Source organism: Stenella coeruleoalba (assembly GCF_951394435.1).
Source record: "Stenella coeruleoalba genome assembly, chromosome: 11".
NCBI lineage: Eukaryota > Metazoa > Chordata > Mammalia > Artiodactyla > Delphinidae > Stenella > Stenella coeruleoalba.
The window spans coordinates 58096918-58109996 of record NC_137157.1 but is presented as its reverse complement, the minus strand read 5'-3'; the positions used below and the strand labels follow the sequence as shown (position 1 = coordinate 58109996).

Genomic DNA, 13079 nt, shown 5'->3' with positions numbered 1-13079 from the left:
CAACGTTACTAATTACGGGAATTTATTCTCCTGTAACTAAAATCCTAGCCTGGGAATCTAAACACCTGAGTTCTGTCAAGGCTATGATGCTAGGGGACCTCCCATAAGTCACTTCCTCCTCTGAGCATTAGTTACTCCTATGGAACTATCAGCAGTTTCCAAGTGCCCAGATGCATCAGAATCATCTAGGTCCTTTTGACAAATACAGATTTCTGGGCCCCACCCAAGCCTAATGAATCAGATTTTCTAACACCAAGGCCCAGGAATCTGTGTTTTAATTAACCAGGTGATTATGATATACACAGCCAAGTTGGGGAACTACTGAATTAGATAAACTCTAGTGTTCCTTGTAGCTCCAAAAATTTGATTTTCTGATTTCTGTTTCTTCTATCGCTATCCTGTCTCTGCTACTAGATATTGTGCTAAAATACAAAAACAAAACCACAAAATAAAGAGGGAAAAACCAAGACCATGATTCAATCATATTTCTATGCTTCTAGCACCTACACAGGGCCTCGTCTATAGTAGGCACTCAGGTAATATTTGAAGAATTAATCAATGGTGATTAAACAAACGAGTGTTACTTCATGGGAGTCCCAATCACCTATGGATACAGAAATCCATAAAAGAGAGAGAAAATACTATGATAAACTTTTGCGTGATATAATCTTGCACTCCCTGTTTGTCCTACTACACACTTCAAATAATGGTTTATGTGAATAAGGTTAATGCATATTTAGAGACACGAGAGGAAAGTGGTTGAGTTCTCCTGTGGGCTACATAATCCCACAAAATTTCCCAGTGGTGGTGATAACTGAGGGAGGCTCATGATTCAGCAGGAACTAGTTTTCCTCTCCTTGACTCCTCCAGGTCAAGAAAAAGCCATATCCTGATTGGGTGACAGATGTTCTTGGGGCCAGGCTGCAGGTCTTTGAACCTGTAAAGGCCCCCTCAGGTTTCTGTGAGGCCCCAGTGAGTAGGAACACCTTCTGTGAGAAGTTATCCATAAATTCACCACCAACAGGTAGGGTGTCAGCCAAGCAAGGTGTCCCCAGAACATCTGATACCCCCTCATGTGACCCTACAGTGCCTTCTCCTCCATACTCCACTGACCACCCCTTGGGCTTCCCCAGCTCGGACACTGTCTGCTGGCCTTGGAAGGTACCGCCTCAGGATGAAATCTGTCACAGGGCTGGGAAACTTAGCCAAGGGGAGGTAGAGGAGTTTGACATCCAGGCCAGGGTTGTAGTGGATGCGGGGGTCCCGGGAAGCAGTAGCGTGCTCCATGCTGTTAGTGATTTCACTGATCCTTGACTCTGCCAGCTGCATCGTGTTCTTTAACTTGTCAGTATCTGTTTGAGGGTACAAGAGGGGGAAAAATCAAAGGCTCTATTATTCTTCATTAAAGATTGTTTCTTCTGAATTCCATCCAAGCTCCTTTTTCACCGGACCACTGATCTAACATTTCAGGCAGATTTCACAAGCTCCAGGTTGCCCCTTAAACAAACACCCTATAAATAATCTTATTTCTCTTCCCGAATTCAATAGTTGTGAATTGAATTCCTACTATTGCATTAGACTAGCAATGAGGAGAACTGTGCCCAGTTCTGCCACTTATTAGTTGTGTGACTTGGAGCTTAAACTATCATCATCTGTAAAATGGGGATAATAATACCTGCCCTAGAGAATAATAAAGATGAATAATAGCAGGGTAGACAGTGGAGGAAAGAGGAGAGAAAACAGGTGAATATAAGTGCACAGAAAAATTGGAAGGAAATAAGGAAAAATACTGTCTGTCTGTTGAAATTCCTAGTTGCTGGAGGTTTTTTTTCCTCCTGTGGACTTCCTAGAGTTTCCAAATTTTCTACAAAAGCATGCAGGGAAAAGATGTTATTAAAAAATAGTAACACTGCCTTTGCTTTGGTCATAAGGTCATTATGGGGCTCAGATGAGCTAAGGCACAGACCGGTACCTTGTAAGGCTCTAGCAAATGTGAGGGGCTGTTCCGTTAGCATGGTACACACGGGTGTGGAGATGGGTCCAAGTCTGCTGTAGCTTACAACACAGATAGGAGACAAGCCACACGATACACTTAGGGAGCCCTGATCTTCACCCTCACCCCAGGACTCTGGGAAGGGGGTAGCTCAGTGGGACTCATATTTCACTGAGCGCCCCAAGGACTCAGGAGGAAGTGGTGCCTGAGAGTCAGACTTCGTGATAAGGGATTAGAACTTGAAAACAAAGAGGGAGCAAAAGCTAGCCTGACTTTGGGGGTGGTCCAGGAAGGCAGAGAAGTCACCCCTTCTGTGCAGGACACTGGTGGGCAGTTGATGAGGGCAGAACAGTGTCGTTCAAGTATGCTTTACCCATCTCTCCGACTCCGAGGAACTCCCTTTCTGTTTCTTAAAGAGAAAACTACTGTAGTGAAAAGAGGTAAACTACATATTAGGGGTCCCAAAAAGAGCCACACTGACTTAAAGCCAGGCTGTCTATAGAGCAATAATGTCTTAGGAATCCGACACTCTGTGCTCCATCCTTGGGTCTGACACAGAGTCCACCACCAACAGGTTCCAGGCAGGGAAGCGAGTGTCAAAGGACTCATTCATGAAGCTCAGGGTTACAGCTCCCTCAGAGGGAGGGAAGGCTGTGTGGGCTGATGAGCATGAGGCAAGCTGATGGGATGAGATGGCTTTGGACCCACAAGCTGATGGGGTGGAAGAAGCTGCCTGAGACTCTGAAATAGTCTAAGGCACATCCTTTCCATGTTCTCTCAAATAGTTATTGCACTCCTGCTTTGTGCTGGGCACCCAGCTAGACATGGATTGAGGGAGACAGGGGTACCCTTTAGCCCCTGTCAGTCTCCTGGACAGTGAGGAAGAACTCCGGCTTTGCATTTGGGCATCCAGGAAACGTTTGTGCTATTGTGAGAATTCAGCAAAATAAAGTCTATAAAACAGCAGGCACTAGGCTTTGGCACTCAGTATGGACCCAACGGTCCTAGTCCCTCCCTAGGAAGAAAGGGGACTAAAAGGGGAATTTTTGGTGGCTTCCCTGGCAGGGTTGAGATAAAGAAAGAAACTTGGCAGGTGGCTGTGTTGCTGCGAAGTATGCTAACAAGCCAGGCTGTGCTCTGTGAGGACCAGAGCACTGTGTCCTGTTCACATGCTTATCCCAGTGACTCTGTGTGCTGCTTCTTCGGGTATGTGCCTAGGTTAGGTTGCTATTAACTAGTCATTTCCAATATGGTTCTATTTTGGGGATAGCTAAAAATCACTCCAAGATACCTGGACTGTTCCCCGATTCACAAGCCAGGGGCCTGTTTGATTGGCCATAACAGCTTGCTGGAGTTCATGTCCAGTGGTGCTTGTGACCACTCCTAAATATTTCTTCAGTCTGTCTCCACAGCACCCGCCCCCCCCCCCCAACACTACCCCACATACATACATACTTCCCACAGTGCCCAAGACCTTTCACTTCATGCCTTTGTTGGTCCTTCACTGGGTTTCTGAGGTGGCCTCCCAGCTGGTCTCACGTCTCCACCCTCATCCTTCCCGCGGCACACAAATCTGATCAGGTCATTTCAGAGCCATTTAATAAAAGGCTCTCCAAGGTCCTTCAGGATGAGAGCCACACTTCTTTTTTTTTTTTTTTTTCACAGCCACACTTCTTATTGGACCCATCAAAGTCTTCTACTATCCGACTCGTAACGTCTCCCGGCTTCATTCCCATGCCCACCTCTTTACACTTCACACTCAGGCCAGACTAGTCATAACAACGATGGCTAAGATTGTTGAGCCCTTATCATATGGCTGAGCTGAGTACTTTACATTCTTGTTTAACTCTCCTAACAACCCACGAGAGAGGAATTATTATACTTTATCGTGGAGAGACTGAGGTATAGAGAGTTGTGTAACACGGTTAGAGGGATTACTGTCGTCTACAGCTTGCATCCACACCACCTTCGAAAGCACACAAGTGCTATGGCAGGTCTCCAAACTGTTGCTCGTGCTCTTCCCTCTGTGAAACATTTGCCATCTTTTTCCCTTTTGGTGAACTCCTATTTATTCTTCAAAACCCACTAGGACACCAATGGTCACCTCTGTGAAGGCTTTTGTGACAGCAGAATTAAGTCCCTGTACTGTTGCTTTGTTTGTTTGTTTTTTATAATTTACGTCATTTATTTAATTAATTTATTAATTTATGGCTGTGTTGGGTCTTAGTTTCTGTGCGTGGGCTTTCTCTAGTTACGGCGAGCGGGGGCCACTCTTCATCGCGGTGCGCGGCCCTCTCACTGTCGCAGCCTCTCCTGTTGCGGAGCAGTAGCTCCAGACGCTCAGGCTCAGTAGTTGCTTTGTTTTGTATGTATGTCCATTGTTGCACAATTTGTGTGGCGTTATACTTGCTTTCAGACCTCCCCTTCTAGATTCCTAGAGATTTTTGTCTCATCTGTGTATCCCAGTAAACACTAGTAAAACTGAAGTAAAAATTAGAGTATGATCACTCGGAAAATTTTTTATCTAAAAGTAGTCAAATGCCTGCATAAAAATTTTCCTCTGAAATCGTGGAGAGAACTACAGATGAATCAGCCTATAGTATTTTATAACCCAACCCTTACTTTTCTTCTGAAGAACATCAGCTTTTCAACAGTGGTTTTCAGAGGAAGTTCGCCTTTCTACACACTCTTTTATGGACCTCGCTGAAGACTCTACAGCTTCTGCCTGCATTGAGCTACTTAGAAAACGCCTTTGTGAGGTTTCCAGATACTGGCTGAGTCTGTGTTTCACCCCAGCCTCATAGCGACCCCATAAATAATTTGGATCATTCTTTGCTAACTGAGAGTTTTAGGGGAGACTCACAGGGAATATATATTATCCTCCCCCCAACCCCCAAACAGCTATTCCCCTTGTTTGTAGCAACAGCTACAGATTTCTCTCTGGGAATCCACGCCTCTTCCATTCTGAGTCCTTTGGTCTAGGTAGAGTGCATGACCCAGCCTGAGCCAATCAGAGCTTCACATTTCCCCAGGCACAGTGATGGGCTCAGGGTTGAGTACATCCTGCAATTCCCTCTGCTCCTGCCATCACTGGCCCACCGAGTCAGAGTAAATCTTAGACCGTTTGGGGGAGCTACTGGAAAGGAATATCCTGGGAGGAGATGAGGAGATGCTGCAGCCATGGGACCCCACCAACAGGGGAGAGAGCTGTAAGCCTGAAGCTAGTACAGAAGAAGCAGAGCCAAGAAATAGGGTGATTTGAAATGAAAATAGAGCTTTCCTCAGCTAGTGAAGGGTTTACCACGGCTGGATTGTAAAGGACAAGTGTCACTGAGTGAGCACAAGACAAAGGGCAGTCACATGGATTAGCACAGCTGGTGTATTAGCTCTAATTCTATCGATTTATTTAGCATTTGAAACATCCAGCCCTCTGTTCAAATATTTATTGTAATTCCTGGTTACTTTAAGACCTCTAACAGGCCTGAATAAATCTATAAGTACTGAAAAAAAAAAAAGAAATAGGGTGAAAGCAGGTCCTAAGAACATCATTTGTGGACTGGATCAGGCAGTGCCTGAAGCCCATATCCTTATACTTTTTAGTAATAAGCATCAAGAAATTCCTTTTCTGCTTAAATGATTTGGGTTGGATTTTCTGTCACCTGTAACTGAGAAAGCCCTAACTGATCCTCAGAACTTTTTACTTCTCCTCACAGAATTCTAATATGTCCAGAACTGAAAGATTACTTTCCCCAAGGAATACTTCTCCAAATACTTCTCCCTGACTTTTCCCTAAATCAATGAATGAATGATGCCTCCACCCATCAGTTTTCTTGAACTAAACCTAGCACTCGTCCTGGATGGCTTTCTCTCCCTCCCAGTACCAGGAGGTCTCATACACACCGGGCATCTATCAACTTCTTTCCATCTCCTCCACTTCTCTGTAGCCCAAACCACCGACATGTGTAGCCTGGAATACTGCAGCAACCACAGCAGGCTTTCCCAATCACAAATCAGATCACATCCTTAATCCTCAGTGTGCTTTGATGCTCTAATTTATCCTGGGTCTCTTCTGCTCCCCCCGCACTGCTCCCCACCCTCTGGTATCCTTAAAGTTCCTCTAAGGGAACTCAGTGCCTCAGGGTCTTCCTGAAAAAACTTTCTTGCCTATCCACTTTCCAACAATGCCTAACTTATTCTTCCCCAAAGTCGACTCAGAGAAGCCCTCCCTACACCATAATCTAAACTGGGGCCCCACTCCCAACCCTATTCTTTTTTTCATGGCCTTGTGTTTCTTCCCATGGTCATTATCCACATTTGTCACTAAATGTGTGTGTCGTTATTAAGATCTATCTCCTCCACTGGGCCTTAAGCTGCAGGCAGCCAGCTGTGTGCCCTGCTGCTTCGTCCACTCTCACCCCCGGCCCTACCCAGTGCCTGGCATGTGGTAGGTGCTCAATAAAATGTGCATTAGGTGAATAAATGGCTGTTATGTTTTTTAAGTTATGGTGTCTTGGCTTTTTACTCTGTGGATGTATGAGGTCTAGGAGAGCAATTCACTAAAATAACCACCCCTGCCCCCCAGACAGTTAGATACCTGCCATTAATTTAACTGAGTGATTATATTTAGCCCATTCAGAGTTTCTGGGTATATGTTTAAAATTCATCACTTTGGATTTTGGATGATTGCTAGTTAAGAATATCTCTTTGCAACACAGCTCGCAGGTACCAGTGTACTAGAGAAAAGGAGGCCATGCTCTTTTTCTCTGTTACACTGGTAATAGATAAAAACAACAAACTTTTAAATCAAATTGTTCCTACCAGGAAGCAGATAATATTCTAAGCACTTTTTATATATTAACTCATTTAATTTTTATAACCCATTACAGATGAGAAAACTGAGCAACTGGCCCAAGGCAAGCAGGAGAGATGAAATTTACAGACAAGCAGCCTAGTTTCAGAGTCTAAGAGCTTAAAACCACAACAGGAAATTGCCTCTCAGGGATGCTCATGGAAGTCAAGTAAAAGAGAGGGAAAAAAATCTGGGTTAGGGAAATATATGACTAGGCCACTGAGGCCCAAATGGAGCAGGACGGGGCTGAGAGCCGGCTGCTTCACTCTGGACCGAGGGACCCTCCTGAGCCAGAAAAATGCCAGCCCCACCTTTCTGTCCCACACAAGGGCAGCTCCAAGGGTGGCCCTGAGGGGCTGTTCCCCCTCCAGGCACTTGGAGGGGAGAAGTGGAGAGAAGCAGGAAATCTTGTGAATGATCCTCTCCTGAAACCAACTGGCTTGTCTTTGGGATTAGAGGCTCTGAGTGAATATGGGGCCGCCCAGTCCTCAGAATAGGCCTCTCCCTACCACGAGGTACTCCACCAGGTCTTTTGGCCAATCCCTCCTCCGCTGCACCTGCAGGCCACCCCTCCTCTTGTTCTCCAATGGTGGGGGCTCCGTGCATCCCTCATACTGGAAGAGTTCCCCAAACTGTGAGTTTGGGACAGTATAGTAAACAGCTGTGATGTCCCTCCTCTACTCTCCAGAAACACCTGAGATTCACAGGAGACCCTTAGGCCAGGGAGAAAGAGAGCTCCCAGAGCCCCTTCCTTTAAAACATTCGTGTGATTTTCCTCTTTACTGATTGGACAAGCACTTAGTGAATGAGAGAGACTTCACAGACATTAATCCTCACAGCAGCACTGTGAGGTAGGCACTATCATTAACTCCATTTTATAGATGAGAAGACTGAGGCTTAAGGCGACTAGGTAACATTCTCAAAGTCTCCTCCTAGCCCGTAAGTGGCAGAGCCAGGCTTCAAACCCAGGCAGTCTGGCTCAAGCAGCTGTGCTCTTAATAACTTCTCTGCACTCGTGGCAGTGCATTTTCACCTGATTCACCTGCATACGGATGTTTGGGGGGAAGGCAGGTGCCAGGGGGCGGGGGGGCAGCATCTCTCTTAACACCCCCATCTCCCGCAGCTATGGTTTTGTCACTCCCCCCACAGTTCTCAAATCCCAGCTCTGCCACCAGCTGTGTGGCCTTGGGCTCATAACCTCTCTGAGCTTCCATCCCATCATCTGTAAAATGAAAGTGGGTCAGTGACCCCCAAGACCTTTCCATCCCTCTCAGAGACCCCTTTCTCTCCTGGGGAACGCACAGATAGGGAAGTACTCCTCTCCATAGCTCTCGCGGGTCTCCTGAGGCAGCCGCTCCCACAGCTTGCGCATGCTCTTCTCCATGCCCTCCAGGTCCTTCTTGCCCAGAATGGATGTCCGGTAGTTCCCCGGCTCAATGATGCTGACTTTCACCCCGAAGTAGTGGAGCTCACGCCTGGGAAAGAAGAGCTGGACTCAGTCTGGGACTCCACGATGACAAAGGATCATCAGGGAAAGTCACCTCTGACACCTCTCGAGGAGCTGATCTCCAGAGATCAGGAACCTGGAGGTGTGCCCCCCACCCCTGCACCAGGCCCAGCACTGCTTTCATGCAAATAAGCCCTTTCCGAAGCCTGTCTCTGGACGACTCACATTAGGCCAGCCTAGTCGGGAGGAATCTAGACCAAAGCCTTGCTCCGACCAGTTCCCTCCCACTCAGCCCCACCCCCAATGCCTAGGTGGCAAAGGAGTGAAGGGATCTATGCAAGGCTTGCATCCTTCTCGGAGGGCTGCCCACAGCACATCTGCCCCCAGACCTCTCTGTCTGTTTGGAGGACTCTCCCTCCTACTCCCACAGGCCCAAGCAGCGTGTTGCTTATTCTGAGACAGCTCAAGGGAAAGCTGCTCATCACCACCCCACCTCTTCTCATCCCTCTTCTCTGGGTCCCTGAGGAAGGCCCCTGGAGGTCTAGCCTTCCTCCTGCTACTGTTTTAGCATCTTCTCTCCAGATCTCCCCTGCCCACAGGGTGCCCCCACCCAGCCCTCTCTTCCTAAGGTGAAACCCCCAGAACTCCTACCCTGAATGGTTTGGCACCTGGGCCCGGTCAGCTGATGCTGTCAGAGAAGGCCTCGACGCCAAACTTAGAGACGCAGTAGCCGCCACCAGTGATAGACACATGGCCACCAGAGCTGGACATTTTGATGACCCTGCCCTGGGCTTTCTTGACCATGGGCAGCTTATGGAGAGCCACTTCGATCAGTCCCACCAGGTTCACGTTGATCACCTTCACATAGTCTTCCTTGGTCAGCCATTCATTGGGACCATTGGGCACACCTACACCAGCATTGTTCACCAGGGCCCAGAGGCCTGGGGGCGCAGTGGAGGGAGGGAGAACCAGACAAAAATCAGCAGTGTTTCTGGAAAAGCACAAGGGTCCACGAACCCCCAGCTCAGGGCTTCTGAGGATGGTTGAGCATGTCACAAGGCACAAGACAGCCAGTCTGGCAGCGTGGGGTGGGGAGCTATGACAGCCCAAAGGAACATGGGCATTTTGCTCATGGGTTTTCCCTAAAGGGGCAGTTTTTCTGATTCACGCAGTCTGCCAGCTAGCTGGACACTGTACCAGCCACAATCCAGGCTTTAGCTAATAGCATCTAAGCTATTGGCTCTGGGAAAAGAGATCTCATTTTCATACCAATGAATTAATGTTTCAATTCCTTCCTCCATCATGCTTCCCCCTCTCTGTTCACCTGAGTGTAAGAAACCAACTCCATTTCACACATTACCAAAATTACTCTGTTCATTCATTCATTCATCCATTCACACATTCATTCATTTCATGCATCTGTCAGTTACAGAGGAAGGTGCTAGAGACATTAAATGAACAAAACATGGTCTTAATCCTCAGTGATCTCAGAAACCAGAGAAGAAATAAATAAGACTTATAAACAAATACAGAAGACATTTAAATAAAATAATTTTGGAAAAATGTGAAAAGGGCTCCTTTTGAGATATTTAAATTGAGTTGGTATAAATGGAGAGAAATATTGCTAGGTATTGTCCTTCAGCTCTGCAAGAGCCAGGCTTGAAGAGCCTCAGGTTCTAATCCTGGTTCTACCTCCAGCCTTGGACAGGTCACTTCCTTTCCCTGGGCCTCAGGTTCATTGTTGAGTGGATTAGGACAGTTGTTTCCAACCTGTGGTTTGCAGTCCTGAGAGCTTTCAGGCTGAACCCCAGAACCTGATAAGGAAGGGAGATGCAGGAGAACCTCAATTTTCATTTGTCTTACATACTGAGGTTCCAAGTAAAATTCCACTTGGGGGAAGGGCTTGGGGTTCCTTCCCTTTCCCTCCCCTTATCTCACTACCCCACCTTGGCCTCTGTAGCCTCAAGATACTCTTCCACACACACGTGGGGAGGTCTAGACGTAAACACCAATCATGGTTCACCCCTTCCCCTAGGCCTGGGGTCCCCACACAAGCTGTGTCCCCATCCTATCTTTCTGCCTTCCTCCAAGTAGAGACCCCAGGAGACCAACTGGCTGGCAGGACTCAGAGCCTTCCCAGCTAGGGGAGACTCTTGTCTTACAGTGGAAGAAATGAGCTGCTGAGACCCAAAGACTGTAAAACCCAAGGGGTCTCTGCCTGTGGAGAAGGGACATGTACTCGCTGCTACCTCTGATCATCCCTGGTAAATAGCTCTGCCTGCTGGCAAACCAGGACAACTTTAATTTTTTTTTTTTTTCCTGCAAAGAGAGCTAGAGAACTTTCAAAACAGTGTGAACAGCTTTAGGGTCATGCCAACTTGTCATGTCCAGAGACTCTGAGGGGCAAAAAGAAAGCATGCAAGTATCCCTTCCTCCCATTTCCCAGTGCTTCTTAGACCAAAGATGTTGCCCAATGGCCCCCCAGAGATGTCCCCATACTAATACCTGGAACCTGTGAATATGGTGGATTACATGGGAAAGAGGAATTAAGGTAGCAGATGAAATTTAAATTGCTTAACTGACCTTAAAATGGGGAAATTACCGTGGATTAGCTTGGCAAGCCCAATATAATCACAAAGGTCCTTCTAAGTGGAGAGGGAGCCAGAAGACAGAGAACCAGAGAGATGGCAGCCTGAAAAAGACTCAGCCCAACCTTGCGGCCTTGAAGATGAAGAAGGTCACGAACCAAGGAATGCAGGAGGCCTTTAGAAGCTGGAAAAGGCGATGAAATGCAATCTTCCCTAGAGCTCGGTTAACACTTTGATTTTAGTCCAGTGAGACCCTTTTTGGACTTCTGACTTCCAGAACTATAAGATAATAAATTTGTGCTCTTTTAAGCCACCGACTTTGTGTACATTTATTATAGCAGCAACAGGAAACTAATTAATATACCCAGGGAGTCATTAACGCAAGTGGCTCAAAGCTGAATGTAGGGCACTGGGCGGAGGCAGCCTGGTGAAGAGAGAAACTGACTCTTGCTGAATTATTCATAAGTTAGTTCATTTGACAAATATTTATTGAACACTTTACTAGATGCCAGACACTGTTCTAAGCACTAAGGATATATAATAAATAAAAGGAAAAACACCTCCCCCACTAGAAGCTTTATTCTAGCAGGAGAAATAGAAAATAAATAAGAAAAGTAAGTAAAATAGATTGAATATTGGATAGCGGTAGATGCCAAGGAGGAAAATAAAGCAAGAGTTATTGTCTGCCCCTCATGGGCCCCAGAGCTCTCCTGCCCTGACTCGTGTGCACAGACCCCAGATGAGCTCCCTCAGGAGTCAGGACTTCCCCCAGGCTGCTCCTTCTACAACTGAGCCACCCTGTTCCTCCATTCCTACACCCACATCTTGCGTGTGGGAAGATCCCTGGGTGGGTCCCCATTCAGTCCTAGTCCATCCCTAGCCCACAGCCTCCTTTCCCAATAAGAGCAGCCACCCTGACATAGGCACTTACCCTTAGGTCAACCTGGTATCCATCATGATATGACGAAGAGGAGAGATCTCGCTCCCCACCCTGCAGTCTAGCCTGACACAGTTAAGGAGAGCAAATGTCCCCACTCAGAGAGTCCAACCTCATGTTCCCTCTCTCCTCCCCCTAGCCTGATCCCGACAAGAAATGTGCTCATATTTTTATAGGAGCTGATAGTTAGGACTACCAAAGTCCCAGTGAGGCAACTCCATGTTTCCGACAGACGGAATGCATATTCCCTCCCTGAACTTCTAGCGCAACCTCCCCCAAACCCTGCTAACCCTCTGAGTTTCTGGGAAAGAAAACTTCCTTGGGAAATCACCTCTCCATGTGGACAGTCCAAACCCTGCAACAGGTCCAATCCCACTGAGCTACAGGCCCGGCCCCTTTCTCTACATCACCTCTCCCATCCCATCTGAACAACAGGGTCCCTGATAACTCTCAGATACCTGCAGGAGAAAGAGAGAAAAAGAAGGATAAACTGAGAAAGCCAAGGAATGCAATTCGTCCCACCTTGCTCTCCCACTTGGTCCTTCACCCACTGGGCTGCTGCTTTGATGCTCTCAGTCTTGGTGACATCCAATAGGGTGGTCTCCAGCTGGTAGGAGGTATCCTGCTGAAGCTTCTGGGCCCCCTCCTCAGTGAAGCAAGCAGCCAGCACCCGCATGCCCCGATCAACCAGCTGCATGGCCAGGAGGTTCCCGAATCCCGAGTCACAGCCCATGATGAAGATGTACTTGTCCGAGAGGTTGTGGACCAGATTGCAGTTCTTGAACGTACAAGTCCATAAAGGAGAGGTCCGTGATAGCCGCCATAGCAGAGGGGAGAGGTGATGGCCAAGAAGAATCGGGCTCAGAAGATGGCAGGAGAGGCTGGTCCTCTGAGCCCCAGTCTGCTGGAGCCTGTTGAGAAGAGCTCTCCTCCCTTCTGCTGCCGGCGACAGATGCACGGCCCCTGGGTGAGCCACTCTATAACTTGTATAGGTGGATGCATCACCATGCCAATTTGCCTAGATGCAAGAAGTTCAAGTCCAACCTGAAGCTTTGTCACTTCAGACAGCCCTGGTGGCTCCCTCTCTCTCTCCCCCAGCCGTAATGGGTGAAGATGCCAAGGATGGGAAAAACCACAGCGGTGACGTTAGTGCTGAGAAGTGGCTCACCTGGGTGGTCTGAGCAGAGGAAAGAAGGAAGGAGGACTCAGCCCAGAGGACCCTCCTGGAAATCCCCCACTTCCAGCCCAGGAATCAAAATCCTTTG

General features: G+C 47.6%; 1 protein-coding gene across 1 annotated transcript; it reads right to left on the bottom strand.

The window, feature by feature from the left end:
- Positions 1 to 1042: 1042 nt before the first annotated feature.
- On the bottom strand, positions 1043 to 12793 carry SDR9C7 (short chain dehydrogenase/reductase family 9C member 7). Its single transcript, XM_079938167.1, is given in 5 exon segments — positions 1043 to 1352; positions 8145 to 8317; positions 8972 to 9230; positions 12337 to 12598; positions 12600 to 12793. Coding segments are annotated over 5 exon segments (1014 nt in total). The 5' UTR covers positions 12639 to 12793; the 3' UTR covers positions 1043 to 1071.
- Positions 12794 to 13079: the final 286 nt, after the last annotated feature.